At 39.3% G+C, this 27395-nt stretch overlaps 1 protein-coding gene across 11 annotated transcripts in view; it reads left to right on the top strand.

Moving 5' to 3' along the window:
• TCF12 (transcription factor 12) overlaps positions 1 to 27395 on the top strand; it is a 160466-nt gene that overhangs the window by 99334 nt on the left and 33737 nt on the right. For 7 of the 11 annotated variants that reach the window (XM_064722652.1, XM_064722648.1, XM_064722650.1 and 4 more), the window contains exons 8-9: positions 7068 to 7203; positions 10432 to 10484. In XM_064722652.1, coding sequence (XP_064578722.1) covers positions 7068 to 7203; positions 10432 to 10484 — 189 coding nt within the window. Of the gene's footprint in view, positions 1 to 7067; positions 7204 to 10431; positions 10485 to 21934; positions 22091 to 22582; positions 22602 to 27395 lie in introns of those variants that run through there. The other 4 variants (XM_064722656.1, XM_064722654.1, XM_064722653.1 and 1 more) reach the window with 2 other exon arrangements.

Below are 27395 nucleotides of genomic sequence, written 5' to 3'. Positions count from 1 at the left end.
GGCTCAGCATAAAATCCTTTAATATTGACTCCTCATGCTAGTATCATGTAATCATAAAGGAAAGCAAGGAGGGTGGTACCATAAAAATTAAAAACTAGATGAATAACCACTCAGCAACTTCTGTTGTAAAATTTTAGAATTTTCCAGAAAGAGACTTTTGTATAATCACAGAAAGGAAGCTGTTCAAATTACTGTTTTCATAATGTAGCAAAAAGATTCAAAGGCAAAGGGAGGGGTGCCTGACCTGTAATCACAATGCTTAGTAATGCCTTCCTAGAATTCAGTCAGCAAGGCAAAAATCCCTTGCCCGGGGGGATGAAGGAAGACAAGCTGAGGCAGCATAACCTCGGGGATTGGACACAACATCAGCAGGGTGCTGCTTTAGAGGCGTAAAACTGAATTTGTAGTCTTGCCAATATGCAGCATCAGTGCAGGGGAGACAATATTGCAAAAGAGAAGGAAGGGACTCTTCACAATATTTGTGTTAATCAGGGCCTTTAAAGACATTTAGATGCAAAAAGAATACAAAATGATTTCTTCCCTTTGCATTTAATCTTTGCTCTCCTCATGGCTAAAAAACTGCCATATATGTAATTCTGAATCAACTCCTTTCTTCTCTCTCCTCTGTCCCTGTGCTCAGTCCCAGTATATTTACACATGAACAGAATTTGCCACAGTAGCAGCCTCTGCTTAGGTGCACACATGAATAAGCAGCTCTTGGTGATCTGGAAAAGCTTTGGCATAAAAAGAGAATATATTGATAATCTGATCTTCACTGGAGTTATCATTAATTGGAAAGACAGTAAAGCTAAATGTAATTTTGTTTATGATGTTGCATCACTTCAGTATTTAGTACCCTAGGTAGCTGGTTTTAAATCCAGCGAGCAAGATTAGCCTGATTACACTGGCAGGATGCAGTTGATGGATGACTGTCATTATCTTCTCAAACCTGCATGATACTTTAGGTATAGGAGATGATAATTAAATTTTCAAGAGACTACACTGAGATTATAAGACCTAAGTATTTTTTTTTAAATGAGGAATATGTTTGCAATTATCAACATGTTGTTAGAGGATCCTCTCCTGAGATGTTTTATTGGCAACCCCTGATTTCCTTTAAATTGATCAAGGAAAAAAAGCTCAAGTTATCATATAACACTTTAGATGTTGTTTTGGTTTTCTAATTCTGGTATTTTCCTCCTCCTGAAACAGACCAAAAATGTATCTGATCAAATCTATTGGTAATGGCTTGAAGATGTACAGGTTAGCACAATATATTTAATGAAATGTTGTTTGAGACAAAACACTAGAGAGGATCATAATTAATGCCTCATTTTCTGCCAGTTGCTATTGATTACTCATTCAGAGTCCCTTTGTTCTCAAAATGGTAACACTGTATTTCACATTACTATTTGATGATATTCTCAGGATGAGATTCTTTAACAACATGCTGATAATTGCAAACATATCTCTAAAATTTAAATTTAAAATGAATTTACATCATATGTCAGTGTTTTTTTCCAAATTCAGCTCCTATTTTGGAGTGCATATTCATTACAGTTTCCAAAGACTGGAGACTTGAGTAAAGTGGAATTCAACCCTTTATATCTTAGTTATATTTTTGGCTTGAACTGCATGACGTGGAACTCAAGTGAATGGTCTTTTTGTAGCCCTAACCTCTCCGCTGGACTAGGATTTCAGAGCAATTATTCATGTTTTAGTGTTTTGCTGGGTTTTCCTTTCGAAACACCATAACAAAATATACAACTTTGCTGGGGGATTTTGCAAGTTTACCAGACTTTGACTTTTCTGTTTTGTTATGTTCTTTTAAGCCAGCTTATGCAAATTATCAGGTTTATCTATAAGGCAAGACATGCAATCCTGAGACACGTTCTATCCATGCTGTAAGTCATCCAAACAGCTCACTGAGTAAAAAGGACATGCACATGAAACTTGTGCTCTACCCAGGGCAACATTTCAAGTTTACAGTAAGGCAAGGAATGCACTTGCCATCTGCTCTGTGTAATTCTGAGGAATAGAGAGATGCCAAGTGAGTTTGTCAGCGACTGAGCGGGATAATGGAGGGATTTGATTGAGATGAATGGTGTTGCATTACATTATTTTGTAAAAGTAAAGTACTCAAGCTCACAATTTTTAACTGAAAACTCAAGTACTTTTTATTTGTTTTTTACTTCTAGACAGTTTTCCTGCTTTAAATAGGTACAGCCCGACTGCTAGGATTGAAAGCAAAAATTTTATGAAAAGGAAGCTACTGCAAAAAAAATAGGAAAATAAAATCTAGTCAAATCTAGTTGACTGTTGGGGAGGTTTTCAAGATCTAAGTTTGCAGTTGGTGAGTTGCAGCTCTCATTTCACTGCCAAAGCAGACTGCCTTATTATGCCAGCATAATAGGCCTGTCATAATCAGTTGCATATAATGGGCTAATGCTTTTATTCTCAACCATATTATTCTTTTGATAGAAAATAATGAATAATGTAAAGGCACACAGTTGTATTTGGATGAAACTATCACATAGTTTGGCTATGGCTATGCTGGGAAAATTTGAATTCTTAAAAGTGTTTGCCAATGTTTGCATTTAAGAAAAGAACATGGACAAGATTTAGACCAGGAAGCACAGGGCTACCTGCCTATGGCAAATACATTTTTGAATAGGTAAAAAAACCCTGTATATAGGTAGTGTATGGAGTGTGTTTGTTCAAACTGTTTGTGTGCTTTCCAGGACAGCTTGGCTTTCCTGTTTGCATAGAGCCTAAACATTCGAGAGCTGCAAGGAATATTATGTAAGGACATCTGTGGCCTTTACTTGTCCACTTTTTTTTTTTTTTTAAATATCAAAGTAAAATCAAAGAAATGTTTACCAATGTATTAGAATTCTGCTGGCTGGTGTCCTAGAAGTTCATTGAAGGCAGAGCAGTGTTTTGGCATCAAATTGTATCTGCAGAGTCAAAGATCTGGGCTGGAGAGAAGAAAACCTAGGAATTAGTCAAACTATTTTTTACTTTTATGCTTAAATTATTTGAAAGAATCAATTAAAAAACAATTTTAAAATAAGTTGACTGAGGACCTTCTTTTTATCTCAGGCATATAATTTTGATATAAGCATATGGCTGATTGGCTTGTTAGTTTGAATGGAAGCAAACTTTGCCTGCACGAAAATGCAGCTGCATTGCAAAGTTACTTGTTTCCTGTGACAAAGGTGCATAAATCCACCCCAATATAGAGATACGATTCTTTTCCCCCACCTCATCCATACAGTGATTGCATTTCATTTTTATGAGAATACTCTTTAGGAAAGTGACCCTTTAAAGCATTTGTTGAGATAGTGGCCCTTGTGAAAGCCTTTCCTATTTGGGTCAGGCCATGCTATTTCCCCTGAGGCTGTCAAAACTGTTCTTGGCTTCTCTGAAAGGGATAAATCTCAAAAGTAAAGCAGTCATGTTCACATCTTCTTCTCTTTTCATTTCTGAATCAGGCTTGCTGTGTTCTTAGTTGATTGTAATAAAAGCAATTTATTCTCTTTTTTTTTTTTTAAAAGTTATTGAACACTTATTGCTTAGGGAAAACATTGCTTTAAATAACTTTTTGTATATCTTGAAACTGGATATATGCATTATAAAATCCAAAGAGGCAAGTTTTTAGGAGTGATGCCTGTTTATTTACAATGGTAATACAGACAAGGACTTGGCCAAGCATTGAGAGAATAACCAGTCATTGATTATTCTTTGGTAATTGGATGCATGCTTGGCAGATGAGGTTCAGAGTGAGGGTGCAGGTTCTCTGTGGAGAATGCCCCTAGCCACGTGTGTAAGTGATCTGCCTCTGCACAGGGACCTCGGGCACTTGGGCAGGAGGAGCTTGATGCTGATAATACAAAGCTGTTCTGCTATCCTCAGTGGTATTTTTGTATTCCTTTCTTTATCAGATGCCCTTAGGAAAGGATCAGTCCTAATCAATATTTTTTCTCAATTGGTTCAAACAGGCAGAAAAATCAATGAGCTGAACTAATGACATCTATTTTTATTTTCTTTTGGAAGACTGAGGAACAATTATAAAATTCTAAACAGATGTTTCATTTGATTGGGCCAATGGTTAAAGAGGGTTGTGGTTTTGTATTGCTTTGGTTTTTAAGAATTTTTTTACAAATAAAAAAAAATGCTTACCCAAACACAGTATAGATCAGAAAACTTCTTCAGACTGTGTTGCACAGCTTGATATTTACTATAGCTTGAGTATCTACTATAGTGCTTACACACTAACTTTATGTTATTGTAGAAGCCAGGCTGCTTTGAAATTCAGGGTCTGGTGAAAATGTCAAACACTGGAATACTTAGGGCAAGAGCAAGAGTGGCAAGTGTCATGAAGTAAAGGTTGGAGGTTAAGGCTGGAAAAGACACAGACTCATGCCTTTTGGAATGACTTTGCAGAAATGAATTTCAGAGTTTTTACTGGTCAATTGTTTTTATTTATTTTTTTTTAAAAATCTTTCCCCATCTCCTAATGAGTAGAGGAACAGAGGAACTAGGAACACTCCCTTTTTTTTTTTTTTTTTTTTTTCTTTAAGCATCAGTATGGATCCCATTGCATTTCCAAAATCCCTGCAGTGGTCAGGGGAGATGCTGGGGTGGCAGGGAGGGCTGGCTCTGATGTGAGCGGGCCGTGGTTCCTGATTGTGTTTGGCAGCTGCTCTGAGCGAGCAGGGCTGCACTGCTGACCCCAGAGCTCCTGCCGGCCCCAGCACTGGTGCTACTCTGGGAGGGGGACCTTGCCCCAGCTCCTTGAAATGACAACTGCCACAGCACTTCCTCCCTTCCCCACAGGCCATGCTAAGCAATTTTCCTGCAGTCCTGGCTATTCTTGGTCAAGAGGGTCAAGTGTTGGCCTAAGTGAGAACTGGTTTCATTTCTTCTTCTAGCTAGTGTTGGTTTGGAGGAGCTGCTTATCACAAAACATTGCCCAGGTTTCCGGCACAGTGTTCACCTCTAAAACTGTAGTAAATGTTTAGAATAGTGTCTTTGCTAAATTCAGATTTCTACTGAGTAAGCCAGATAGTCTCATGTTCATGTTTTCTGCAAAACAATAAAATCTTAATGATTTGTCCAAAGCAAAAATTAGAAGACCTCAGAACAGCCCACCAGCAGATTTCCCCCTGCATGTATTTGCTATATACTTTTGTCACCTTATCAGAGTATCTCATTTTAATATGAGTTTCAGATTAAGAATTCTGTTTCAAAGACTGTTGTAAGAATAACAGTGAAGAAGTTAAGCTGAGAGGAAGCTATTTCTATGCAGTAACATTTTTAATAAATTTTGGTTTTCACACTTTTGTATAAAATACTTAACACTTTTGGGCCTTCCTTTAGTTTGTGATGTGGCAATTCTTTCACGTCCCACTCTATTTAATTAAAATATAAGATTTTCATGCTCAAATTAGTCATCAAACAAGAAAAGAGAGACATTTCAATGGTGATACAATGCAAGAAAAAGCTTATTTTATATATATATATATATTCTGTAACTCTGTCTGAAGTCTTCATTTTCTGCTAATCCCAGTGCACTGCAAGGTGGAAGGCATTTAGTACCTTACTGTGAGCTCTGTGAGTGAACCTCACCTTTCACATCTCCTCACACCAGACACATCAGTTTCGATGATCTAGTATAATGCAAAAATACATTTATTTATGAATGAGGTCTTTGGGCCTCAGAAGGAAGGTGAGGAGAGGCAGGAGCAGTGAGTACCTGCTGTAGCCCAGGCAGGCAGCAGCACTGGGGCAGTTCCTGCCATAATCCAGCCCGTGAGCGGGTTTGGTGACACCTCTGGAACCACGCGGGCATGAGGGCTCCTCCTGGAGAGCAGCTGGTGGCACAAGGAATGTTGGCTTGGGAGCAGCCAGGCTGAAGGAGGAATTAGGTGGGGTTTTGGTATAAAACTTACTCCAGTTAGCAGTCCCTGTCTTAGCATCAGCTGGCAATGAAATGTCAGTGCCGGTGAGTGTAAGGAAAAATGCCCGTTGTCCTGCCAGCTGTGCTTTTCCCCCTTGTCTGGGAAGGCTGCACCATGCACTGACCATGGCTGAAGAAATCCAATTGCTCATGAGGCTGCTGCTTCCACATGACCTTAAAATACTGGCAGACATGAACAGCAGTGTGTCTTTAGCTGAGTGCAATGTGGAGTGGATGCTGCTCCATGAGCAAAGCTGTGTGCACCAGCCAGGAGTGAAACACAGTGAATTTTTACCACCTGCTACAAGAACATTTTCTGTACAGACAGTTCTGTGGGTTCCCTCTATGTCAGGACTTGACTTTCAGACTAAAATAAAGCTAAGCATAACATCACCCATGGAAAAAAAATGTTGTTCTAAATCACCAACATTCATTTCTGTTTTACAGAGGAAACCCAAATAATGTGAGGTCAAACAATATACAATGCACTTGTTAAGTGTTTAGAATGTTTTTGTTTTTACTGCATGGGAAGGGAACAAAAAGGGTAGGGTTCAGCCACCTTGTTAGTTTGAAGGGTTTAAAATGTCAATTTTTCATGTTCATTAATCTACTGTGTTGTCTCTTGTCTGCATTTGATTTTTTTTTGACAATTTTATTCCATGTTTTTATGAATGTAATCTAAGTCTTGATTTCTAAGTATGTGCTAAAACTTAATGTCATGCTATAAACTCTTAGCAGTTTTTATCAATTATGTTTATATTGTGTAATAGAAGAAGTGTTATATTGCAAACTAAACAAAGGATTATGGTTTTTGTTTAAAATTTAAATATGAATTAATTCTTTCAGATGTTTTCAGCTGAAATGGTTATGGCTTTCTGGAGGCTCACAGCTAAGCTTGCTCTGCCTTTCTGAGTTATGCAGTAGTGCATACTCTGAACAGTGATTTTAAAAAGTCTACATTTTTTTGAGCTCTAGAACCTTCAGTAAATCCCAGTACATTCCTCTAAATGCCAAGAGCAGTAAGCGTGGTTAATAGTTTGTCAGCCTGGCATATTAACAGCTGCATTGTAGAGTTTAATTTGACTTTTCTCTGTGTACTTTGCAGTCCAGTCTGCTTCGTTCTGACATGGGGCTTGGCAGTGCAGCCCAGCTGGCATCCTCTGGGAAGCCTGGCACCCCCTACTACCCCTTCTCTGCCGCCAACCAGCGCCGCCGGCCGCTGCACGACTCTGCCGCCCTCGGTAAGTCACACACACACTTCAGCTCCGCTCCCCAAGGCTTCTCTGCAGGCTTTGTTTCGGTTTTTGACAGTACATTTAATGCACAGGAGATTGTGCTGAGCAAGTGAAGTTACATCAAACTGCTATATAAGAGAAAAACTGGAATTATTAATGTTTTCTTTGGGGCGCTAGCTTCGATTCAACACTGGTCAGTCTGGCTTACAAAACAAACAAGAAACTCTAATAAAACCCTTAATTGCAAAAGCAATAATGACAGATGGATAGGAGCTGATGACCAGCTGAGTGCCCTTAACCCGTGCCATCATTAACTCCTGGAAATGCCTGACCTTGAGGTCATTACCATTATTTAGTAGGGGAAGGACACAAAGGGGAAACAATTATCCTTTTATATGCTAAAAGTAACTTTATTCAGGGCAATATATAGTTCATTGTAATTGGTTCAACATGCCTTTAAAGATCTTAGCAATTGGAAGCTAGTAGTTTATCCTAAAATCAAACTATCTTGCAAAATATGCAGGAGGAACTTGCCTTAAAATTGTTATAATCCTGTTGACAGTATTAGTATTTTAATCTGGGGATAGCTGGAGGTGAATGGAATTTTCATACTTGGTCACAGACAGTGGTAATATTTTATAGCTTTCTAATTCTGTTGAATCAGAGAATCAAGAATGAGTCAGCTGTTCTGTAGTATCTGCTATAAGACTGTTGTGAATAATTGGGTGTGCAAATAAAAAAAAAATCTTTTTGGTATAAAAAGAGACTGTAACTTTATATTCTAGTTTACCATTATATTCCAGTTATATAACTTGGTTACCATATATTTAGGTATTAGTGTGATAGGTCGTTAGAATTTCTCTAATTATATAGTTGAGCCTTTAATGCCCCTCATTTGTATAGCACTTCTATTCCATAGTAAAAATCTTGTTTGTTGGAACCATGTAACTCCAACCATATTGTACCCAAAATAAAATTTTCAAATGCAAATTGCTTTGTGACGTAACTTTAATATTAACTATAACTGCAAACTTCTTGGGCACTAAAATAGTCCTGAACGTGTTTGAAATTGTTTTTTAAATATTTTTTAAATAAAAAAATATTACTGTAGAACATAATCTTATGTATTACGGGATCATTAAACTGAAAAAGCCTTCTAAACCATCGAGTCCAACTTTTAACTCAGCACTGCCCAGTCCACCACTAACCCATGTCCCAGGTGCCACATGTACACATCTTTAAATCCCTTCAGGGATGGTGCCCACCCCTTCCTGGGCAGTCTGTTCCAGTGCCCAACTCTCCTTTCAATGAAAAAAATTTTCCTGACATCGAACCTAAATCTCCCTTTGTGCAACTTAAGGCCATTTCCTCTTCTGCTAATATATGTGTGTATATATGTATTTTAAATATATATTTGGATGATCTTTTTACTTGTTGTCAAACCAACTGCCATTTATCTTGGGTTTGGCTGCCTTTATGAAGATTGTTGTAAGTATTCCTGTTGCTCAGAATACCAGAACAAACACAGCAGTTCCTCACACCTGTTTCAGAAAAAGAACATTTAAATTGTTTACAGCTTGAGAGGGCGGTTGAACTTCAAGAGAAAAGAACTGTGCTTTAATCTGCTGCTGCTGGTGGTTTAGCCCACACTGAATTGGTTTTGGTGAGGAACTGCTTGCAGTGTAACCTGCTGTGGGTTGGAGGGGCAGGGCTGTGAGCTGGGCACAGGGTGCTCGAGAGGTGCAGGGAGGTCACTGTGCAGCAGGCACTGAGGTGGTCCTGAATGAGATTTTTGTTTCCTGTGCAAACTCTACAGAGCTTGGCAAGTTTCTGATATTATTAAATTAAATAAATGGAAGTGAAGTGTGGAGTTTTCAGAGTATATTTAGCTTTTTCTTTGAAAGAGAAGCTCAGGGGGTATAAATGTGTTTAAACTGGTGATATTCCTCTTTTTGTCATGGTTGAATCCGAGGCTTGTAGCCTGGGATATGGCAGGTGGTGGTTACAAATCCATGGAAATGTTTTTCCAGGAATGTCAGATAGAGGAAGTAATCTTTTATCCCAAGTCTTTTCCAATAGCTTGAGAAAGTATGTCTGAGTTTTAATTTTTTTTTTTAATGGACTTGTTAAGTGCTACAAATCTGCTGCCTGAGAATTTCTAACAAAGTCAAATTATCCCTGAGAAGGAGTTGTCTGACCAGGATTATAACAAGCTCTTGTTAAATTTCATATTAAATTGCATTGATACCAACCAGTGTTCTCTTCCAGGTGACATTTTGAATCCAATATAAATATGTTTTCCAAAAGTTCTTTTCTTTTCTTTCTGAGCATGCCCTATGGGAAACAATGAGAGTAAAGATACCCAGCAGATATTTCACCTTATCTCACCTTTATCTTGTCATATCATCATAAATGTTCTGAATGAAAACAGAAAAATAAGAATTTTGTGTTTTAATTAAAGACTTTATTGGTTACCTGTTGAACTGGTAATCTCACCAGATACTCATCTTCAAAAATCAGCTGTTTTGTAATTTGCATGCAGAGTTTTCAGATTAATTGTATTAGCATCTGAATAAACTGGTTCAGGTTCTTGGTTTAGGTAGTGGAATTGCTGGGTACTTCTGTTATAATACAGCACCTACTGGAAGAAAGAAGCAGGTATAATACCTCCAACTTCATTGTTACATGCAAATTTGAGATGTATTGATTTTATTACTCAAGGAAAGTAATTAGGTCATTAAATTTGCTGTTTATTTACCACCTTGGAAGACTAAAAACTATAAAATGTATATCATGTTAGTATTCTTAGAGTATAAATCATGTCAAATTCCTTTTGACATGTCTTTACTCTGATGCACAGAAAATAAAGCATTTCTCTTGCTAATAAGTCCCATTCTCCTCCTTGTATATATCAAAACCATACTTTGTTTTTTAGCAAGTGTATAAGGTCATAGGTATACCCTTCAGAGTAAGTGTTCTTAGGAATAACTGTTTTCCTTAGGAAAAGAATCAAAAGTAACTATTTAACAAAGCTGTATTTTAGAGGAGAACATGGTTATGTTACATTTTTATATTGATGTGACAGACAAATCTCTTTGCCAGGGAATAAAAAAAAACCGCATGAAATTGGAAAATAAGACATTCATCATGGAAGAAAAAACTGAGCAGTGTAGCTATTTATTCTTTCTCACCTATAATGTAGATACTTGATGAAATGCTATTTTTCTTGTGCAGATCCTCTACAGACAAAGAAAGTAAGAAAGGTGCCCCCTGGTTTGCCTTCTTCTGTAAGTATGACATTTTTTACTTGTAGTGATAAAAATTGGGCTCAAATTGCATTCTCCTTACCTGCCATACATACCAATTACTTACCTTTAGCACTAGGAGGGCTGTCTGCTGGACATGAACAGCTAGGCTAGGTAATTGGGAGTGGTTCTGCAGGACTAAATGCACATTTGATGTGGAATTTTTAGATTTCATAGCAGTGATTTGTAGCTCGCTCATATGCTCCTACCCACTTGTCCCTGTCATTTGAATTCCTCTCTTGGGAAGAGAGCTGGGCCAGGAGCTGTCAAAGAAGATCTCCTGTACAGGTCTTTTGATGTTTAATTAGTCATTATGTTGCTGAACAGGAGGACAGACAGAGATTAATAGCTGAGAATCTTAGAAATTTACATTTGTAATAATCCCAGTGGAGCTGAAGACATTAAGATTCGGAGGACATGTACAGCTCAGCTTGCCTCAGTAGGACTGAGGTTATTAATATGCATAAATCACCGAGTCAGATGTTCATTGTGAAGTCCTGGTGGATTTTAAAGCCTTCATTAAGCCTTTCCTAACTTCAGCCTAGCATCAGGAAAGCTTTCAAGCAACTAGTTTGTTGATCCCTCTTTGCTTGAAAATTTATCCTTCGAGAATAAAGGGCTTTGATAAAAAAGGTTGGAAGGGTTTTGGTGGAAAAATCATTAATGGCTGTGATAATCTAATGCTATAGGGGTGTTTTGTGGTATTAAATATGCTTTATTCTTAAAAGGAAGAAAATTGTTTATAAATGAATCTGCATTTAAAAATCCACGTGAAGTGAAAAATCCCCAGTGAAGTGAAGGACAGAATTATTTTTTCCCTTGCTCAGAACAAACAGGAGGGGAGGGGGAAGCTCCGCTGCCTTGCGGGATACATCTCTTTGTTGTGTAAATGGATGTTGGGCTTTTATTTGGCAGTACTTAACACATGGGCGCAGGTGCACTTGGATGAGTCATAACTCAAAGCCGGATAGGCTGAATAGAACACAGTGCACAGGAACAGCAATACAGCGGCAGCAAAATGGGGCTGAGCTTTTCATTTCCTATTGAGCCTGAACTGCGGATGGTGTCTTCTAGTCCTCGCAGCTCCCCTGTTCTCTCCTCCCCTCTTTCCCTTCTTCCTCCCCCTGCTCACGATGATACAGACAGAACCCGGGATCTGAAATCCTATTTTAACAGTACTTCCAGATGGAGCTGAGATAGTGGGGATAGCCTGGGGCAGCTGTGCTCTGAACCTGCAGCCTACCTGGAAGCCAGGATTGCAGCTGCAGGCACTCTTAAAAGCTTTTGCTTGCATAAGCACTTGGGCCCCACTAGAGGCTGAATAGCTGCTTGATAAACAAAATGAACACAATGCCTCAAATCATTATTCCCGAGGCCAGGAATATTCTTCTTTCCCCCCCTCCCTTTTTTTTTTCCCTTCAGCAGCAGCTAAAAATAGTTTGGCAATTTACATTTTAACAGTTGCGTGTTATGTAGGGTGGCTTTACAGTCTAGCAGATGATTTCTGCTAGATTAACAAAAATATATTTAAAATGTCAGAGAAGCTGAAACACATAGCAGTGCAATTTTCGTGAAATTTATTACAGTAATTCTAGGCAGTAATAAAGCTTACGCTACATGTTTAATATTTAGTAGCATCAGCCAGGTAAAGAGATCGTTTTGGAGAACGAAAGATTTCTCTCATTTGTCTTACCAGGGTTTAATTTTAACAAGCAGTATTTTTCAAATGGTTTTCATTTAATTCTTCTTCTGTAAGATTGGAGACAATGACATGCTGATAGATTTTATTTGTATTAACATTGTACCAATCTGTGCAATTAAGTGCAGTTACTGTGAATAATCAATGATTGTGATGCTGCAGGTTTTAAGCGCTGTTTCTCTGTATTTCAATGCTTTCACTGCTGAATAGAACCTTGAAGTAAAATGACACGTTACAAAAAAAAATGAGATATTGCATATGTGGAAGATGATACAAAACTAAATTTCACTGAGCATCATGAGAAATTTAAATTGACTAGATCATTATGTAAGTGTAGTCTTTATTTTAAATGTACTTTCCTAAGAAGTCAGAATGTATTGTGGGAAAAAGTTGCTTTAGTGCAGAGGAGTTTAATTATAATATGAAAAGTCAGAGGAAAGATGATACTTAATTTTGTTATATAAATCTGTGTTTTTTAATTTTTCAGTTTCTAAAATATTGCTTTCTGCAATGTTTTTGTTAGTATAAGGCTGCCATGTCAACGGATACTCAGCAGTAATTTAATTTCCTAGATAACTGTAATTTAATTACAGTCTTTTAAGTAATAATGATTCAAAAAACCCCAACCAACCCTTCCTCTAGTTTATTTCTTTTCCCCTTGGTTTTATATGATATTTTCTGAAATTATTAGTTTTGAGGTTTATCTTTTTTAATGTTTTCTTATCAGGGCCTAGAGTAAAAACAGTTACAGAGAAAAGTGATGGTGAATTGCTTGGCTTCTTTCTGGAATGCAACTCAATCTGAATTTGTCCTCTTACTGTAAAAATTAAATGTTCCAGGCAAATGCATTTTTGAGTTTTTCTGTTGTTAACTTGTTAGGTGGTGACTCACTGCCCAAAACATTTTGAATGTTGACATGCAAGCATTTATGTTAAACTACAACTACTAAATTTAAAGCACTCTGAGGAGGATAGAAATTAAAAACCATATTTTTTTAAAAGCCAGATTTGAGTGAACAGCAAGATTGCTATGCTATTTATGTTATAAGGGGGAAAATACTGTTCAGTGAGTTATATTGTCTTCATAGATTGAAAGCTGTTGTATTTCTGAGAATTCTTCTGATTGTAGGAGTGAAGTAAGCCAGACACGAATAACATCATGTGACCTAAAAGCAGCCCCTGGCCAGGCACAGCAGCTTCCAGTCAGGGCTTCCAGAGAGCTGCTCCGGCTGCACAGGGAGAGCACAAACAAGGGAGGCTCTCAGAAATGCTCAGGGACATCATCATCCAAAAATGGATGGGCTGCGAGCAGGAACCTCCTATTTACATGTGGAGTCAGGAAATATTTCAAACTAACATTTGTTACTACTGCCATAATCAGTGGCTATCATGGGGTTGTAATTCTAAGTAAAATAGTGTGAATATCTATCATCATTCTTTTGCTATTTAATTAGTGTCATATCAGAGAAATAGCTGGAATACATTGTTATCTGTTGATTTTTGTTACAGAAAACGAGCTGTGACATACAGACATAAATGTCTGCTTGTTTTCTGTGTATTTTCTACTAAGTATTTTGAGTATATTAGGCTTTCCATAGTACCTGAGATGTTCAGTTTAATATTAACCTTTGAATTGCACTTACTTAATAAGAGATTGTCAAATTGGTATTTTCTGATACCAGGGATTTCTTTCTAAATTCAAACTTTTATTTTTCAATACATGTAAGTCAACTTGTAGTTTCATTATAGGAGTTTCTCATATATCACTGTGTATGGTAGGTGTATAGTCCACGAGTGCTAATTCTTGCAAGAACTATTTATGGTGCAAAGATACAGCAAATTGTGTTTGCATGCATAGAACTACCTCCCATTTAAGGCACTTTTCTTTCTGTTTTCCTGCCAGTCTTTTAAGATTGAGCTTGTAGAGATGTTTCAAAACACGTCACATAAAGATACTGATGGTAAAGAAGAGAAATAATAGATGTTACTCTCTTCTATGCTCTCTCCTTCCTCTACTCTTCACAAAAGGGTAAAAGGAGATTATTTGAAATGGTAGAATGGGAAGTATCTTCTGAATGATTATCTGAAACCAATTTTTTGAGAGTTTAAAGTTTAGACTATTAGAAATAATATAATGTTCACCACACTGAGTGGACTTTCTCAGTATTAGCAATTTCCATGTGTATTGAAGTAGCCTGGTGTAAAGCAACACCACTGGAATACTTTATGAACTGTGTGGCTCTGAATCAAAGCTTCAGAGCATCCTGGGCAGATACTTTGTGTGATGTTGAACTGACTCTGATGTGTTTAAGTGACTTTCTAGGGAGACATTTTTTGCTAAGATTTTTTTTCCCACTGCCCACAAACAGTGCCCAAACGTGAAAAGCAGGATTTAGTTTGTTCAGATCTGTTCTGAACTGCCTTGCACAGTCAAGTGATACATTCAACTGTCACTTGTCTTTAATAGTGAGAGCTCTCAAAGCCAGCAGGAACTCTCCTGACCCTCTCCTCTGCTGCACTGCTGTTTAAACTTGCTGTTTAGAAAGCAAGTTTAAATAATGAAACTGAGTAAATAAATCTTTATGGATAATGCCACACAGAACTTAGGATTTCTTCCTCAGTACACAGTCTTCCATCTTCTGCTTGTTCTTTGGTTGCTTGATTTATGGAATAAAGTCTTTCGGGACTTGCTCAGTACTGCTTTTTAAACACTGTGTTCATCTATGTACCTGAACAAAATGCAAATGTGTAAAACATCCAACCTCTAAATTATGTTACAAACCAAGTAAAAATATTTGAGATGTTATGTTTAATAAGAAAAAGGTCTGTTTTTCTGGTTAGATTATTGTAGGGGTTTTTTTCAACATGGCCTTTATTTGAAATCTATCTGAAAACTGCGGTATCCTCAGATTATAGCATCCCACCTGCTCTTTGCTGCATGAGAACATTTAGCTGTCATTAAACAAGCAGGCAGCCCATTGCAAATTCCTGCTGTGAGAGTTCAGCTTGACTTCTCACTGAATTAGGGTGAAGGTACTTGAGCAACCCTCTCTTAAAAGCTTTTATTAAAAATTGCAATCAGATTATTTTTCCAAACTGTCCTGTCATCTGACTGCGGTGAACTAATGTAAGGTTGCTGAATTGAGAGGTCTTCTCTGAAAATCCTGCATATACATACATCCATGATGGATACATAATGATGTCAAATAATTTCTCTGTGTTTGGATTTACTGGAGGTACTTTAATTTTAAAGTTTTCATAACATATCAAAATGAGTGTATTGGATGTTCTTAAATTAGAGTATAGATTTGCATAAAAGAACCTTAAATGTTGTCCACAGTTAGAAAAAAATGTTATTAAAAAATACTGAGTTGCAGCTCATGTTATTTAGGGAGAAGTTACATAGAATTTCTGCAACTCTGCTTTTCCTCAAAGATGAATGCGTCCATTACCACAAATTGGTGTGGTGTTTTGTAACAATAGATAAGGATAGAAGCTTTTCTGAAGACTATTTCTTACTATCTTTTGCTTGATAATACTTGTGGCTTTGGCGGGAAGATGTTTATAATGCTTGAAGTGAGCTGGGAAAGTCGTGAGGAATGTTGTGTTGCTGGACTTCCATGGGCTGTTGAAGTGAGAGGTTTCCCTTTGCTTGCTTGCTCAGCCCCAGAGCGGGGCAGGGGCCAATACAAAACCAAAACAACTGCAAAACCAAAACAAATGCTTTTCGAAAGAATGGTACTGAAAGTAAAGCACTGCATCATTTTAAAGTAAAATTTCAGATGTAGATGTGCCTTTAAACAATGAAGCAAAGAAATTGAATTAAATTACCTCCTTTTTTAGTGCCACAGTTGCTTGTGACATCAGGTTTTATAAAGCAAGCAAGTTGTTCAGCCTTGGAGATGCAGTTGTGGGCTTTCATTCCACTTGCGCTGATAGCTAGGATTAGTTGTTAGTTGTTCCTTTCTGTAAGGCACGGGCGGGTTCCTGATCCTGGATGTCAGAAGGATTGTTTGGCTTGTGATAGCTCTCGCTTCATTCGCAGAGCAGTTTTGCCGAGCAGCGAGCTAGAGCACAGGAGAAGGGGAGGGACGCAGGGCGCTCCATGCCGAGGCACAGCCAGCGCTCAGCGTTCCGCCTCGCCATGTTCGGAGCTCCCTGACAGCCAATTCCTGCCTCAGCCTCGGCGGCGGCTGCGGGCCGGGCCCGGCCGGGCGCAGGTCGTGCCTCTGGAGCCCCCTGCAGGCCGAGGCCGCCGGCGCAGGGCCGGGCCGGGCCTTGGAGGGAGCCCCGGGCGGGCCGGGCTGGGCACAGCCGGGCCTGGAGGGAGCCCCGGGCGGAGCGGGCAGGGCCTGGAGGGAGCCCCGGGTGGGCACAGCCGGGCCTGGAGGGAGCCCCGGGCGGGCCGGGCCGGCAGAGGGACCCGCAGGGACCCCGCAGCTGCTCACGGCCCTGGGCCCGGCCCGCTGCAGTTGGTGCGCAGGGATCTGTGCTGCAGGTAGTCCTGTGCGAGTTTCAGTGACGGCCGTGCTGGTTTATCTCAGGGTTTAAAACTCTTTTAAGGTCTGCCTAGGTTTCTAGATTGGATAGGTTTTTAGCACGTTTTGTGGTGATTATCTGGCTTCTGATAGAAGAGTTTATTGCCTCAGGATAATAAACATGTTTGTTTACTTTGAAATGTAGATATGGGTGGTTAAGGCCTTCGTATAGGGGCTTTCAAACTGTAAGTGCTTTATATTTCCAGAAAAATAATAAAACTTTCTGAACTTGACCAATATCCTATCAAAGTTAAATTTGAATGGTTTTGAAACAAATTTCAAACTTGCTCTAAGAAATTAGTTTGGGATTGATTGTGAAAAATGGGATATGCAACACTTTTTCCCTCATTCTTCCCATTCAAAGAAAATACTTGTTTAATAACTTAAATATCTCATAAAATTCAATAATTTCAACTTAAACATTGAATAAATTCATTATTATTTGGAGAACTACTGAAACAGAAAAGTCCTGGCTGCAGTTTTCTATTAAAAAATTGTTATTTTTACTCATATTTGCTACAGCTAACTGGAGTTTTTGCAGAAAAAAAAAGAGCCCAACTCAACGACAAAATCCCCAACAACTGTCCCTCAACCTTGTAATAATGCAAGGTAAAAGCAGTGGATAGCAATTAATATCCATTTAATTAGTATTTACTGTCTATTCACTATCCCTTCAAACTCTTACCTTGGTTATAGTAACATGAATGTTAAATGTGCAGTTAAAGACAAACCCTTTGAAAAGGAAAACCACCAAACTATTTTAGCTCTTGTGTGGATTAGCAAATTAATTTGCATAAAACATCATCCTTTGGATATTGGCAGGAGGGATTGCCTATAAAATTTAGTCTACTGGGTTATTTTAAATTGCCTTCCATACAGCTCATCTGCTCCATCTCTGCTGAGCAGCATGCTTAGTGGCTGGTTAACACAGAAGGCTATCCTTCCAGGATTTTAAAATAAATTAACATTTACTTAGCTGATGAATTACATGGAGGACAGTATAATAAGCATTGTGTTTTCCCCTGAAAACAGCCAGGTTTCTTTCTTACAGCTTGAAATCTTGTCTATCCTGACAGCTACATTATGCAGCATATTCAGTGCATGGCTTAGCAATGGTTCTAATTCTGGCTTTGCTATAGTTAATCATCATAAATGTTTGGCCTTAAAATAGGTTATATTGGGAATCCTAAGATGTATGGATTTTTTTTCTGAATTTTTGGTGGACAAACAGCTCACAATTACTACGTATATTTTAGATAGCAACAGGTTGTTCTGTATCAGTTCCAGTCTGTCTCTCCTGTTCAGGTTCTCGTTTTCTTAGAACTGATAAGAACTTTATCACTTGTGAAACTTCTGTTCCTCTTTGAACGTGGTTGAAATTGATAAGAAGTTCCAGCCTTGGACAGTGTGGGGTGGAAAGGAGAGAGTTCTAAGACAGTTGCTTTTGCCTTATTTCCAAAGCTAGAAGGTTAACCTAGCCCCTAAGAAAATAATGGATGTTGGTAAGAACAAAAGATCTGGGTTCCCCATGGAAAGCAGGCTTTGGGCTCTCACCATGTTACTGTTTTTTCAACAAGACTGAAGCTAGCTCTCCACAAGGAGGTACTTGATACATGGGTTTGCACATCACAGTTGCTTTTGTTGGTGAAAGAGGAGCTTTAATTTCTAGTAGCACATAATCTAAAAAGATTTGGTGTTTTTTGTGTGGGAGCATCTAAAATAACAAAACTGATCAAAGGCATTAACCTTTTTAAAGCATTTTGATATTTCAGTTTTGTGGAAAATGTTTGACTAGAGAATGGCTCATGTGTTGAGACAGTTATGTAACTAACTTTCATATGGTATAGCATTCAGTAATCTGTGGAAATTGTGTTTATTTTTTATAAATTCAAATGATTAATTACATATGCTTTATGGTGTATTTGCTTTGTGACTCTGACAAATGGAACAAAAATGTATTTCACATAAAAGTTTGTTTTCAGGGAGAATGTGAATGTGGTTCATTCACAAAATCTCTTAGTGTTAAAATCATCTTTGAAAATATTTTCTTACAGGTAGCTTCATTTATTTTTAGGTCAGTATTTCACTCTGCATCAGCTTTCATAATCTCTTTACATACTTTAGGAACAGGCAGTTTATTGTTTTTGACACACACTACAGGGTCATGAGTGGAAACAATTCGGGCTACAAAGTGCATGTCAGTTCAGTGTTCCTCTGCTGACGGCATGTCTGTCTGAAATCAAGTTTAAAAAATTGGCCCTGTCTCCAGCTGACTTGTTTTGTCAGGCTGAGTCATAAGATTAACCCTTGACTTGTCACCAAGGAAAAATGGAGTAAACAACTGTACCCTGTACAGTACCACTTATCCAGCTATGATTCATTTCACTGTAACATGATTCTCTTAAGAAAACAAATTTCAGAGCAGCTGTTGCTTGGCTTAAATGAGGATTAGAAAAATTGCAACCACAAAACAAAAACTTGCTGTGGACTTCAGGAGCTTTTGGAATAGTTACCTGGTAGCAGTTCCTGCAAATGCAGAGTTATTGCTAACAACATAGCATTTTTTTCAGCAGTCTTTCAAATTCTTCCATTTTAGGTTCATATTTTATCCTGGTGAAAGTAAATTTATGTGGTTTCAAGTTTGATATGCTGAGGGAATTATGGCCTGATCCAGTACGGTCAATGAATGTATCAAATGTGAGAAACAATGTTTTCATACAGTAAATGTAGAGCAGATACAGTGATATGTTTCAGGCATTGGGCACTCAAGATTTTATTCCCAATGATGTAAGTGAGTGTAGGACAAATAATTTCCTTTTCAGTAAAATGCAATTGTTATCCTTTTGATTTGTGGGGAAGCAAGCCAGGAGCAAATTCATTTAGTGACTCATTATGGAGGGACCAGTTTGTCTCCAAACAGACGTTTGCAGTGGCGTTCCTCAATTTTATTGATCATATTGTTGCTTTTGTCTTACCCATGTGCTGGTGAACAAGGTTAATGATTTACTTCTACTGATAAATGTTAATAGTGTTAGTAAACATTGCTAGTTAATATTACCTATGTATTTTTTGTTACACTGCTCTTACAAGTGTAGGGCAGCTGAACACAGAGCAACCTCCCACCAATGCTACACAGTCAAGTTAGGTTTCTCTGCTTGATGTTTTTAATATTTTTCCAGTTGCTTATATACAGGTAATGGTTATTATTTGAAGGGGGTTGATCATGCTCTTCATCTCTAATACAACTATTTTGAAAACTGGGCATGTGTGCATGGAGGTGCAGTAGCAATTACAACTGTGTTGGTGATAGTCTTCAAAGAATTGACTGCAGTTACCCTGGAAGTACTTCTAATGTTTCAAAAGTTTGCATGCTAAAATTATTTTTAAAGAATTCTCTTACTACTTCAAGTCTGTGAGCTAAAGGGTCTTTTCCAACTTTTCTAAGTTGTACATTATTCTGAAGTAGTGTTTTTAATCTAGTGCACTATAAGTAGCACATGCAAAGATCTGAAGATCTTTTAGCAAGTCTCATTTGTAGAGTCCTGAACATTAGTGAGAAGCTTTAAGGAACGGCATTGTTAGCTGCAAATCAAAGGTTCCTAGGGACTCTCTGGGGACTGAAATGGGTCTTTGTGGTCCCTAGGGAAGGAGGAAGCCGCCAGTCACTCTGCAGGCCTGGCAATTTAATAGTCTGCAGTATAGTGATGTTCTTTTTTGCAGCTGCTGCTGCTACGCCTTTTGTATTGGAGAGGAGTTTGGTTCAGATATCATTAGCTTTGCTGCATAGTTAAACAGTTCTGGATGCGTAGTTTGACTTGCAGTAAAAATGCAAGTGTTCTTCAGCAGATGGAAACTTCAGGATGTATTTGCCAACATATTCTGAGCACAGTAGTCTAATTGACTGGAAGAGTTCACTGAAAAAAAACATTTGAAGCTTGAGATGGGAATATTTTTTGTCAGCGTGTATATATTCTGTATATTTATAGACACTACAGTAGTTATGTCCTGAGATAATGGACATTACACAGAGATTTTTATCTGATTGTAGTATTCAGCTGCAGTCAGTTTATCACCCTTGTAGATCTTTTTAGTTCAGAGGGTTTCACTGACACACGAGGTGCTTGGCAGAATGAACCAGACTTCTGCAACTTGCTTCTCTCCCTGTAAATGGCTGAATTGAACTTTACCCATTTTTTTCCTTATCCTGAAATATTTTCCTGCTTTTGTCAGGAGGAAGGCAGGGAGAATTCACAGCATTGGCAGTAGACACAACTGGAGGTGGAGAAATGTGGTTGAATGTTAACCTTTTTTTCCCTGGATTGAAGTCGGTATCTGACTTAGCAGAACTCAGTTAATAACCAGCTGTGTTCACTTGGAGAGAATAAAAAAAAAAAGTACGCCCCATTAAGAGTTAATGTTAGTTAATGCCCCTGCTCGGTGAAGAAAGTAAAAAGGCCTAGCAGGCATTGATAGTGTGCAAATATTGAGGGATCTCTGTGCTGGAAGTTGCAGTCTGTTTGCTGTATTGAATAATTCACGATTTTGTGATGTGACAAAGTTGCTGAGGTCCTCTCCCCTTCTCTGCCCTGTCTTGTATGGGCACGTATGTGTGCTTTTTCATACAAAACTGTATTATGCAATATAAAGGGACCCTGGACTAGTGTTTCCAAGAGAATCCTTCCTTATAGGTTGTATACATGGTTTTATGTAGACATGGTTTTATTTTAACCCAACACATTGCGTAGGTGTTGTCTGTGTTAGGATCACTCCCTGCCCCATCCTGCCCTGCTCGGAGGGGCCCGGGAGCGCGGGGTGCTCGGGCTGTCCCCTGGGACTCGCTCCCAGCAGCTCCCCGCGCCTTTGGGAAACGTTTGCCAAAGTTGGAAACAACTTTAGACAGAGCCAGATGGCCGTGTGGCTGGAGCTGCATCGAGCAGCGTCTGCACGGCCACAAGTGCTCTAATTTAATTAAAACAAAAAGCAGACGATTATCTCAGGGCTCAGGACGTGCCCATGTGCGGGTTCCCTGCGGCCCCCGGCGCGTAGGGCTGCGTGTGCCGAGCCCTCAGCGCCCGCGGGCCCGTGCGCGCCTCCTCCCGGGGCCGGGGCCGGGGCGCGGAGCGGGGGCTGGCGCGCCCCCCGCGCCCAACCCCCGCGCCGGCCGGAGATGGTTCAGTCCTGCTTTGCATAAGCCGCCTTTGAGCGCTCCATGTGCGCGGCGGCGGGTGGATGCCGTGGGGAGCGGGAGGCGGCGCGCTGAGCCCGGCCCGCGCCAGCCGCGCCATGTACTGCGCCTACCCCGTGCCCGGCGTGGGCAGCAGCTCCCTCATGTACTACTACAACGGCAAGACGGTGAGGGGCCGCCTTTGTCCGGGGCCGCCAGGCCGGGCTCGCGCAAGTTCGCTCCGGGGCCCCGCCAGCCCGGCCGCGCTGGGGCGGGAGCTCCCCGGGGGCGCACGGCGGGTCGGGCTCTGAGGGGAGCGGGCTGGGGCGGGGGGCTGCTTTGTGCCGCGGGGGACGGGCGGCCGCGCAAGACCCGCCGAAGTTTGTGTTCCTGCGTGCCCGCGCCTTTCCTTTCGGGGTTGCGGGTTTGGCCGGGGTTGTTTCGGGTTTGTTTTTAGGCAGGGCCCTCCCCGAGCGCTGCGGGCTGCCCTGTGCCGCGCTCCCGGCTCCGGCGGCCCCAGCCCCGCGCAGCGGCGCGCACCGGGCCGGCCGCCAGCGCTGCCCTGCCCGCGCCGGGCGCTCGCCGCGGGACTTCGGAATCATCAAATGTTCCTGCAAAGGCGGGAGGGGGGAATGCGGATTCCGGAGGGGGGGAAGAAAAAAAGTCTCTGTGGATTGAACTTAGTGGAAGTTGGACGAGGTATTTCTGTTTCGTGGTAGATAGTTCTGTTTTTTAAATTAGAAGACCAGTTCTGATTTTTGTGTGTAAGAATTAGCATACGATGGTAAATTAGCAACCGTGTGTTTCTTCCAGTCTGTTTATGTTGTATGTGGTTTTGGCTTTCTTCTGTTATAAAAATAGTATTAAGTAGGAAAAGGGGAGATGATGATACTGATCTTTTTTTGTGGCTTTTTTTTTGTTTTGTTTTGTTTCTTTATTGCTGGTCCGCCTCCCGTGGGCCTGTGTGAGTTTTGCTTTCATTAGTAAACTTTTTTTTGCCAAGATTTTTGTTAAATGGTAATTAAAATACGAATCTTTATATTCATAAAAGACGCTGTGTACGAGCTTCTTGAATAACAGCAAAGACGCTGGAGGAGAGGTTGAGGAATCAGTAAAATCGCTTGGTCTCTATTTCATTTCCTTTGGTATAAATGCCAGCTGTCTTTCAAATATGAAATGATTTTTCTTTCATGTCTGCTCCTAGGCTAAAACAATCTGTTTGAAGTTTTATGTGAAGATATATATAAGACTTAAGTAAAATTAACTATACAATACCCCTGAAGCAAAGGGAATATAACTTGCATGGAGTTTTGATTTTATTCTTTCTAGAGCACAGATCACTCTATTACAACATTTCTCTTTGTTCTTGTAGCAGGAAAAAAGGCTTTGATCTTATTAAGTATTTCCAGGCATATAGTAGATGGAAGTGCTGGTACTGTAGGAGGGCATGGCTTGAAAATTGATAGCATGTGCCTGTTATGGGTCAGAGGTGACCTTTATGAGCTTGAAAACTTAGTAAATAGATGACAAATCATATGATCATCCTATATCATGTTGCCCAAGGTTTTATTTAATTTTTTTTTTAAATCTTAGGAACTTTTACCACTGTTTCTCCTAGGAATATTGCAAGTTTGCCTAAATTACTAATTTAAATATACATAAGGAGGTTATGTGGAGTTGTGGGATTGGTTTTTGTGTTAGCTTTTGAAGCACGCCTCTTGGTGTGTATGCCAAATCTTTGTATGAACCTTTCTACAGTGAGAGAACAGTACATACCCTAATTTTGATGTCTTTGTGCTTTTATTTGTATTGTCTGATAAATTAGTGGTTGCTAGCATGAAGCTCATTGTTCAAGTTGGAGATTTTTATTTAGATCATTGTATTAGATTTTGGGTGCTGACATTCCTCAATACCTGCTAATGTATATAAAATTCGATTTATTTACTCACAAAATAAGTGAGAAATCACATGTAGAAAATGTGTAAACTTTAAAATGTGAAAAAAATATTTTCTTTTTTTCAATTTCTTTAATCTGGAAGCCAAAACAAAGCTTAGTATTGTGCTTAAAACCAAACATATGAGCAGCCCAATGGAAGATTCGGTGAGGACTGGCACATATATTAAAGCCTGAAATATAAATCAGAGGCTTTTACTGTTAGAAGAAGTTCAGTTTTTTAAATTTGTTTTAGGAAGGACACATCAAAGTAAAAATAGTGATTTAATACAAATCCCTTGCTGAGGAGTGAAATTTTACTGTTATGTGTGATAGGTGCTATAGGGAAAAAAAAAAGTATTTCAAGAATCCCCTTTAAATCAAAAAGAAAAAACTCCTAATCTGTTTCGTAAAGAAAATAAAGCACTTGCACTGCACTAGACGCAGCCTGGTTTTTTTGTTGTTGTGTTTGGGGGTTTTTTGTTTCTTTTTTTGCCCTTCACCTGTTGACATTTAGAAAATACTCTCAGTTTAATGAAAGCTTACAGCATTTTTGTATAGAGCTTTTAGGAAAAAAATTTAAAACTATACTTAAAGATTGTTTCTATCAATAAGGTTTTATTTTCTCTTTCAGTCAAGAGCCATGCTGCAGACCTCAGCCCCCCAGATGATCCAAATACCTAATTTCCATTAAAAATAAACCTGCAGAAATATTTAGGTAGAGATAATAGCACAAATGTAAATCACGTCTATTTTTTTTTTTTTTTTTTAAACTAATGCACAATTAAGCAAACTTTGTCATTCACTGTGACCATTTCATTTAGATTTTAGGAAGTGCAACAGTACCGAAATGATATTTAATAGAAGTCTGATACCATCTTTGTGTTTAAAAGTAAAATAGACTTGCATGATTCCACTGTTTTCAGTTCACCTACAAGTATAGAAATAAGTTAGTTATTTTCTAAATGTACTGTAGAATTATTTAAATATAGATGAGAATGCAGTAATGTGTCAGTTATCACCAAAATAAATAATTTTTGCAAAAAAGATTATATTTTTTATCACCTATTACTACTATTTAATATGAGAACAGATTTGTGAGTGTACTCACTTTATTGTTTTATTTTGTGCGTTTTATGGGTTGATTTAATATACCAGTCTATGTACAAGTATATTTTATTATTAAATAAATATTTATTTTTTTCATCATATGCTGAGATTGAGCCCTTCTCCAGGGTGGAGAACCTGCATCTTTTCCAGCAGATTTCTACAATGCCTATTTAAAAAGGACACAAAAAGAGTCAGGAGATTTAGGTATTTTGCATATACGCAGTGTGTTGTGATTTGCTTTTTGGTGAGCTAGCTTATGCTGGGATATTTTTTGAGAAAATACTCTTTTCCTTGAGAGTTTTGAGAGCTTTTTATAGACATGTTGCTGATGAGCACATGTCTAGATGAACAAATGTGCATAGATGAACAAATGCAGCGAGTGTGGGGAGAGCTGGCTGTGTTTGGGGTTTTTCCTGCGGCCGGCACCGAGCGCTGGGGCAGAGCAGAGCGCGCGTTGATAATCCCGGTGATGCTCAGCTGGCACGGCAGCGTGCCTGCCTCTGCCTGATCTGCACTCACTAATGCACTAAGGCTTCCAACCGCCATGGAAAATGGTTTTGGTTTGTAAATTTTGGAGCAGCCAGGTGCTAAGATTCAATTTCGCTTTTATTAGTGCTGGGCCAGCTAGTACACAGGGAGGAAGGTACAATTAAGGCTGTTCTGTACCATATGCTGCCCACAGCAACTTACACAAGGTCAAAGCTAACATTTGTGAGTCAGGACAAATATAAGATCATCTGGAAAATCTCTAGGGGTACGTGGCTGTAGACATTGAATAAAGAGAGGTAGTAAACACTGGTCAGCTGGATTTTTATTTCTTTCTGTTTCTCGCTCTTTTCCTTCCCCTCTCCATCCCACTGAAAAACGATGAGTTACAATTCATCAGCCCAACAGAGTTTGCCCTGCTCCGCTCCACTGGGTTGAACTGCCAATCTGCTGAGCAGCGCTCCCCTGCCAGAAGGGTGTCTTGACTGCAACAAGCTTTCTGAATGCTTTAAAGTGAAGGTGCTGTCCATTTCCTTGGGCACACGACAGCAGCCAGGGAAGGGCTCAGGTGCTGGATGGGCAGTTCTGGATTTCTCAGAAGGTGCACACCAAGGAGGAACACGCCCCGTTTGCTCCCTGCCTTGGCTCCCTTTAGCACGTGCACAGCAAGGTCTGCCTGGAGAAGTGCAATAGTCTGTGCTGGAGGTGCAGGACCAGAGAGTGGCTTCAGAGAGCAGAGGGACAAATGGAAAAGATGGCCTGTGTCACTGCTGCGTGTTTGGGGGGCACTGCTGGTGCTGGGGATTGCTCCCGCAGCCCAAGCAGCCTTCTGAAGTACCGGGAACAGGTTAAGGAACAGGCAGAGTAGTTTCAAGTGTTCTGGTTTTCGTTTCCTGAAAATCTGAATTCAATCAGGAGTTTTTGAAGACATAGTTGCATGTGTCCCTTAGTGACAGCATGATTTGAAGAGTGTGGTGAAGAGATTTTGCTTAGGAAATAAAATATAAAAAGAATCTTCAAGCACTATATAAACACATATTTCTTCCTAATGTTGTTTTCGCTGCCTTACCTTCTTTTTCTTTCCCTCTGTAGTTCACACTACAATAAAAATAAAAACTACTACTAATAATAAAAAAACAAACCAGGCCAAGAAGTTTCTCTGTACTGAATTTGAGATTTTTGCTAAGTTTGTCTCTTGCTTTTTAACACGACTTTAAAATTGTCTTTCCCTAGGGAAGAAGCTGGGAAGTGCTTGTGCTATGTATCATTACAGTGGGATTCTGCATTTCAGAAATACCCAAATAGGCATGTATAGCATGCCTAAACTGCATAAACATTTATTTAAGATGGAATTCAGTTTAGCTACTCTAAGAAGTTTGAATTTTATACCATCCTTAAAAAATACAGTTTGATTTGTGGACAGGAGTGTTTTCTTAAAGGAGTCTTGTATTTTCATTTTGGATGGTGAGAAGGGTTTTTTATATACATGAACCTTTACAGCTGGTATTGGAAACAAAAGTATGTTTGAGGATGTGGTGATACTGACTTAGTACACTAGGGCTCTTCATTTTATCATCTTGCTTAAATATTAGTTAGACAAGAATTTAGACGGGATCTTGGGTTTGGTTGGATTTTGGGGGTTTTTTTTGAAGCTTCTGTCTTGCTGTAAAGAGGAACATGGAAAACTGTAGTGAATATTCTACATTCTTGAAGTTTTAGTATATGATTTTGTCAGAAATACAGTAAACATGAAAACAAGTTTCCTTTTCCTAGAACTGCCTTTCAGCAAAATTAGCTTTTGCTGCAAAACCTGCAGATAATAGTCTGTAAAGTTCTGCCACATGTACAAATCATTCATCAGCGCGCACTTGCATGACTGATGCTGATGGAATGCAGATAGGCTACTTAGCAGAGTTTACAAGCTACAGAATAGGTTATTCATCTTTACTGGTTTCAAAAAATTC

The sequence above is a fragment of the Zonotrichia leucophrys genome, chromosome 10 (assembly GCF_028769735.1).
Source record: "Zonotrichia leucophrys gambelii isolate GWCS_2022_RI chromosome 10, RI_Zleu_2.0, whole genome shotgun sequence".
Taxonomy (NCBI): Eukaryota; Metazoa; Chordata; class Aves; order Passeriformes; family Passerellidae; genus Zonotrichia; species Zonotrichia leucophrys.
Note: the sequence above shows the minus strand (reverse complement) of the source record. Positions and strands in the feature narration are given on the sequence as shown.